Below are 7247 nucleotides of genomic sequence, written 5' to 3' on the forward strand. Positions count from 1 at the left end.
AAATTATCAAGTTTGAGGATAAGAGAAGATGATTTAGACATAGTTAATCTCAAAAAAATTATCTTCCATACATGTATTCTCAGTCAGCTTCTTCTTTTTTAAAAATCTTTTATTTATTTATTGGGTATAGGTTCTTGTCATGCAGCTTGGACTCATAGTGATTCTCCTGCCTCAGCCTCCCCTGCGCTGGGATTACAGGCATGCATCACCATGCCCTGTCTTGGTGGCCAGCTCAGCAAGCTTGGGGGCAGGGCTAGAGAGGCATGTGGTGTCAGGGATCAAACCCAGGTCCTTGAACTTTCCAAGCAGGCGCCTAGACTGCTGAGCTATCTTCCTCAGTCAGTTTGTGAAGGAGGTACTGTACTATACTAGAAGAAAAGATAAATTCAGAAGTAACATAAATTCGTGAAGTATAGAAAGCAACTTTGTTAATATCAGATTAGAAGGCCACAGAAAGGATTCTTCAAGATGCTAAAATTATTAAACAAGAGGCTGAAGAAAGAGAATGGAAGAGAAAGTATTGAGGTGGGTAGAAGGGGGCGTGAGTGCGGTCAAAATGTGTTCTGTAAGTTGGAGTGCCCTGAAATCACGTGGAACTCAGGAGAGAGTGGCAGCAGGCCATGGGGCAAATGATTACGTATGCTGTGTAGAAGTAACAATTCACCCAAACAGAACCCACACATCTACACAATTAGTATACACAATGACAAATGTGGGGAAAAGAAACTACAGTGGAAAAGGAATCACATACTATGTTGAATGTACTGAAATAAGACATATGGAAGAAGAGATTGGTTGAATTATTCATATGTAGATGAAACATTAAATGACAAAAATCATTTTAATTACTCAGTTTTACTTCCTAGGGAAGCGGAAGCAGAAAAGGTACTGTGTTTCACTACTGGTCTTAGCTTGGACAAGCATGTGCATTGTTATAATGTTAACAATAAACAGGCAGCCAGCAAGACAGCTCAGCAGACTCAGCACCTGCTTAGGCAAGCGCAGGGACCGGGATTCGATTCCCGGCACCATGTGCCACACCAGCCCTGCCCTCGGGCATGCTGAGCTGGCCACTGAATCTGGATGTGGCGGCGCATGCCTGTGATCCCAGCACTGGGGAGGCTGAAAACAGGGGGATCATTACAAGTCTGATCTGTGTAGTGAGACCCTGTACCAAATACATAAATTAAAATAAAAAACAATAAACAGGGAACTAAGGAAAGTCATGTTTGTCTTCAAATTATAAAGGACTGTGAAGTGTGCTCATGTGCACAGATGTGGAAAAGATTAGGGTGAGACAGGTGTACAAGTATGGTTTATGCAAATGAGCCAAACCATCGGCCTTCATTATGGGATGTCCATGGGTAATGCTGGGTCTGAGAGATCAAGAAGTAGCAATATAACATATATATCTATATCTATCTCTCTCTCTCTCTAGAGAGAGAGAGAGAGAATTTAAATTATAAAATAATCAGTTAAAATAGTTGACTTGTATGGACCTACAGTATTTAAATGGCAATGGAATACCCATCTCTGACAAAATTAAACAAAAAAAGGGGATACAAATGAACGACCATTTTGTATCTGTATATACAAAATAGTTAACATCAATATACAGCTTCTTTCCAGAAGAAAGATTTTACTAATAGTCTTTGGACAGGATATCCTGTCTGCATCTTGTACTATGAATAACCACTATGAAGACAACAATATGCAATGTATTAATTATTGAAACTATCTTATTAATTGGTTTTGAAACTGTCTCATTGCTATTTGTTTCTCAGTAAAATTAATTAAAAATAAAATAAAATAGTTGAATTGAAATGTATTGCTTCTGCAGATCAGGGAACGGGAAACATAAATGCCTTTTATTTTGCAATTTTTATAAAGTCTTTAAAACATGTATTTATTGCCTTGATAAAAGTAAGCTGAAATAGAAAAACAAAATAGTATCTATCCAGAAAAAGTGGTTATAAAAAAGCCCTGCATTGTTTCCAAGCTAAGTAACATATACATTATCTGAAGACCCAACTTAGAAAATATTGCTGTCATGTATTTTGCTGCAGGCCTTTATTTTCACTTAAAATTCACACAAAACATGAGTTTTGTTGGCTTTGAGAATCTCTGCTAGCTGAGGAAGTCACCGGTGGGTGAAAATCTATGACATATATTTGTGACTACCGAAGCATACACTTCAAATTCTTTGGGGAGCTCTAATCTGTCTGTGAATTGATGAAATTTTGTGAAGGTTTTTTTCTCTTGTTGTTGTCACACTGCCACTGAGAACACTGACTGGAAATTTGAGAACAGAGTGGGTAAGACTTAGAAGGAAAAGAGTGGATTCTCTAGGGCTGGCAACACTGGCGGAGAAGAGGGCTGGCGTGGTCTCTGGACGCCTTCTCAGCTCTTCATTCAAGATGTACATGGTATCTTTAAAGAGGCATGGCCTACAAGCTACTGATAGAGCAAACACCTAGTATGTGTCCTGCTTTGCCTTTCTTAGTGGCCTCCTCTCTGTCCCTCCCTCATTCCTTCCTGCACGAACTTGCCCCACTGTGGATTTCCACTTGGTGGTAGTGACAAGCCTCAAACCTCTACTTTGCAAGTTTGTTCTTTGCTCTTTTTTTTTTGGGAAGGGTCTACAGGGTGCTCAGGGTCTAACTACTAGATCGGATTCATAGTGATCCTCCTGTTTACAGCCTCCCAAGAGGTGGGATTACAGGCGCGCACCACCAAGCCCAGTCCCAATGCTGTCTCAGAGTGCCCTGGGTGCAGGGCCGGCGCAGCAAGGGGATCGAACTCCCAGCCCTTGGGCCTACTTGCAGGTGCTTTAATCTGCTGAGTTATTTGACTGGTCCTTACAAACCTCTAATTCGAATTAAAGATTTTTTTAAGCTCAAAAAAGGTCTTAGGACAGAAGGCTATGAGTCAGCACAGGATGAAATCCCCATTGCAGCCTTTCGACTGAAGGAGAAGTGCTTTAATTTATCACACTTGCATGTGATAAATTAAAGCACTGCTTGAGGCAGCCAGTTTTCTGATCTCTTCTGCCACCATCACAGAAGTTCTCCTTCCCACTTGGTGTCTTGATTACTTTTGCAGGTTTGCAGTGACTTTTAGGATGACAGAACTCAAGCTTTAATCCTCCTTGTTCGTGCAACCTCTCTGAGCTCTGGTAGTTGTGCTGGAGCAAGCTCTTCATCAACCTGTAACCCATGGCTCGCCTTCCCAGAACGTACTCTCACCTGCTGCGACCTGTCCTTGCATTTTCAGTGTGCCACTTCCCCTCAGAAGCTGGGTTGGGTGTCTCTGGGACAGGCTCATCATGACACCCGCAGAGCTGACGGCAGGGCAATGTGTTAATTGACCCTTTCTCTCTTTAGACTGTAAGAGTTGAAGGGAGGAATGAGACCAATTTAGTGTTTTTTACCATTTATTTTCTTGGGCCTAATAAGGTGCCTCAACAAATATGAGAGGACTCAACAAATGTTGGGACTTGAGAGAACTTGCTGTTTCCTTGCTTTTTAAAAATAACTGTGCAGTGCTGTATTGGTGGCCGAGGACACTGGTGAGGGTCAGGGATTTCTCAGTGTTGACCACGTGTGGTGGAGAAGCTCACAATGACCTCTGTGTGAATGGTTTGCAGAAAGCACGGCAGCTGCCATCCTGCGCCCCACATTGGAATGCTGAAGTCCGTAAACCATTTAGCTTTCTTAAAGAAGTTCTCAGAACCCATTAGCAAATAAATGCATCTTCACTTCATAATATAGGAAGTCGAGAGACGGTGAGACAATATCTAATAGATTGAGGGATGCATTAGGTAAATGGCAGGTCATGTTGGCACACTAAAACATCCATAATTCAATTTATTCACCATTTTTCTGTTTATTGCAGCCGGGGCACCGACAACAGACTAACTCACCGGCGGCAGACAGTTCTTCGTGAGAAGGGGAGAAGATTAGCTACGCGAGGCCCAGCATACATGTTTAATGACCACTCAACCAGCCTGTCTATCGAGGAGGAGCGCTTCCTAGATGCTGCAGAGTATGGCAACATCCCAGTGGTGCGGAAAATGTTAGAAGAGTGCCTCTCCCTCAACGTGAACTGTGTGGATTACATGGGCCAGAATGCCCTGCAGCTGGCGGTGGCCAACGAGCACCTGGAAATTACGGAGCTGCTTCTCAAGAAAGAAAACCTTTCTCGGGTTGGGGATGCTTTGCTTCTAGCAATTAGCAAAGGTTATGTCCGGATTGTGGAAGCAATTCTTAGTCATCCGGCTTTTGCTGAAGGTAAAAGGTTGGCCACAAGCCCTAGCCAGTCTGAACTCCAGCACGATGATTTTTATGCCTATGATGAGGATGGGACCCGGTTCTCCCATGATGTGACTCCAATCATTCTGGCTGCCCACTGCCAAGAATATGAAATTGTTCACACTCTCCTACGGAAGGGGGCACGGATTGAACGGCCTCATGATTACTTCTGCAAGTGCAGTGAATGTGGCCAGAAACAGAAGCACGACTCCTTTAGCCACTCTAGGTCTAGGATTAATGCCTACAAGGGCCTGGCAAGTCCAGCTTACCTCTCCTTGTCTAGTGAAGATCCAGTCATGACAGCGTTAGAACTTAGCAATGAGCTGGCGGTGCTGGCCAACATTGAGAAAGAGTTCAAGGTAGGTCACTAACATTAGGGACCTCACCCTCCGCAAACCAAGTCCAGTTTTTGACAACTTCCATGACATGCAATTACTGTGAATGCTTGGTAGTTTAATATTTTTATCCAGTGAGCTTCTTATGACAGTACTGAAAGTTGTGATGGTTGTCATTTAGAGATAATTTATTTATCAGTTTTTATTTATTGTGACTAGTCCCTCTCACAACCTTGAGGAAATATTTGGTTTTTGTTCAGATAGAGAACTGGAGATACAGGAAGGTAAGTGAAGCTCAAGTTTAATAGCTCCCAAGTGATTCCACTGGGATCAGAACCCAAGCATGCTGTCTTCAAAGACACAGGTTCTTTCTCCTGTAAAATGTGGCTCTACATTCAGAGCACTGTGCTAAATGCTGCTGAGATCAGAAGAACAGGTAACCTAAAGAAGTCTCAGTATGAATTGAGAAAGAAATGCACCCATGAGTAAATGTGGTATAGAGTGAGATGAAGGCACAAGGCAAAGCTATCAAGAAAGCGGTGCAGCCAAGACTTAGCTGTGGCAAGTCATGCTGCCGCAAACGTGGGCGCACACGTATCACGTGGTATGATGATTTCAGCGCTGCAAAAATACCGCAGAGGGCGATAGCTAGGTTGAATGGGACCTCTCAATCTTGGAAACAACCCAAATGTCCATCAGGAGAGGAATGGATAAAAAGACATGGTATTTTTATACAATGGAGTATTACTCAGCTATAACAAGAAATGAACTTGAGGCTTTTATGGGTAAATGGATGAAACTACAGACCATACTCATAAGTGAAATAAATCCAACCCACTTGCACGAACATCACATTGTCTCCCTACTATAAGAACCTGAAGGAGTAAGTAAAAGCTGAAAGGTACAGTAGATCCTGTGAAAGGGAAAGAAACCGTCCAAGGGGAAGGAGCCCCTGGGATGAGGGACAGAAGAAGGAAAGAAGGAAGGAAAAGTATATATGATAGTTTAGATATTTGTACTGCTGATTTCTACTGGTCTTTTGAAAGGAACAGTTAATGCTCATTTTTTTCTTTTTAATTTTTGACCAATTTTGCACGCTTATATCTGACAATTGTAACTACTAATTTGAAGACAACAATATGTAACGTAACAACCATTGTTGAATTCCTGTCACTTTGTTCAGAGAAATTCTGTATCATTTCTAACTTTTTTTTTTTTTTTTACTATTTTTTTATTTTGTGTAAATGATAAGAAAAAGTAGTGTACACCCCCCTGAGGATCCAGCAAACGCACTGTAACTCGGCATTTCTGCCGCAATATGACTAAGTGAATAGAACTTCGGAAGGCGGAGCGTGAGGGAAACGTCTCTTAGGTCACAGCAGCAGCAAAGGTGACCGTGTGCGCCCGGGCCTCGGAGTGGCCGCCCTCACCTGAGCGCGCCCGCAGGGGAGCGGGCTCCGCGCTGCCCTGTCCCCTGCTCCGCGGAGCTGCGTGCGGAGAGCCCAGCGCCTCCCAGCTCCCCCGGCCGGCCTGAGCTGCCCCCGGGGCGCCCTCTGGGACGCGACCACGTCTGCTTTGGTCAGTGCGGGATTTAGCAGAGCAAATTATGATCCGATTGCGCTCTGGGCTCTGTGCTGTGAGGAAGTTCGTCTCTCTGTGGGAGACTGCAGCTGAAATCTCTCCTGGGCAGCTTCGCGGCACCATCTTTCCTGGAAACAACGGTGCTGTGTCCCACCCCGGGACGTTAGAGTCCTCTGTGCTCGGGAAGGGCGGAGAAAGCAAACGGTTCGGGAACACCCCAGCGCCTTTAGCTGCCAAGACGGACGCTCCCCGGTGCCCAGGGGCGCCAGTCCAGCAAACGGCCCTTGTCGAGCCCGCCTCTGAGTCCTTTCTACTTTTCTCAGGACTCCCAGGGCTTAGTGATTCAGAGAACTAACTGTAGAGGTTCCAATTAATGCAGGTGTTTTTTTTTTTTTTTTTTAATCTGATTCATTAAGTTTTGTAATGTATATTTAGCCTTTATGTGGTTTCACTGCTAAGGTTTACAGCTTTGTTGTTTCCGTTACTGTGTCATGCCTGTTACACACTTCTCTGATCACGAATGAAAACCAACAAAACACGTTTTTATTTACCAGCTACTAAGCTTTAAAATCAATATGATATTCTCCAAAGCCAGTGTGGGGAACAGAGCGAGAACCCTCTCAGAAGGTGAGCTGCCTGACTTCGCTGCGTCCACTCGCAGGGAGGCCACATTCGCCCACTTCTCACGGCCGACCGTGTCTGTTCCCAGCAGCCTGGGCTGTGTTCACAGACGGATGTGGATCGACAGGGCTGGAGTAGCTAGGGTCTCTGAGGCGAGGTTTCCAGGGTCTGCAGCTTCTAACCTTCAAAAAGGACTTCTTTTTCCTTGTGAAACAGTGTATAGCCATGTTAGAAACTAGCAATATAAAAATGAAGAAAGGTTAAAAAGATCATTCCTAATTTTGCTACAGGGAAATAAATAGGCTACACTACATGCATGCTTCTGCCTCTGTCTCTCTGTCTCTGCCTCTGTCTGTCTCTGTCTCTGTCTCTCTTGTCTCTCCTGTCTCTCTGTCTCTCT

The 7247-nt window shown here is 44.1% G+C and overlaps 1 protein-coding gene across 1 annotated transcript in view; it reads left to right on the forward strand.

Moving 5' to 3' along the window:
- The window catches only part of Trpc6 (transient receptor potential cation channel subfamily C member 6), a 119219-nt gene that overhangs the window by 59584 nt on the left and 52388 nt on the right, over window positions 1-7247 (forward strand). The window contains exon 2 of the mRNA XM_004626156.2: window positions 3895-4669. Within this exon, the coding sequence (XP_004626213.1) occupies window positions 3983-4669 (687 nt within the window). The 5' untranslated portion in view covers window positions 3895-3982. The remainder of the gene's footprint in view (window positions 1-3894; window positions 4670-7247) is intronic.

The sequence above is a fragment of the Octodon degus genome, unplaced genomic scaffold (genome assembly GCF_000260255.1).
Source record: "Octodon degus isolate 3935 unplaced genomic scaffold, OctDeg1.0 scaffold00012, whole genome shotgun sequence".
Taxonomy (NCBI): domain Eukaryota; kingdom Metazoa; phylum Chordata; class Mammalia; order Rodentia; family Octodontidae; genus Octodon; species Octodon degus.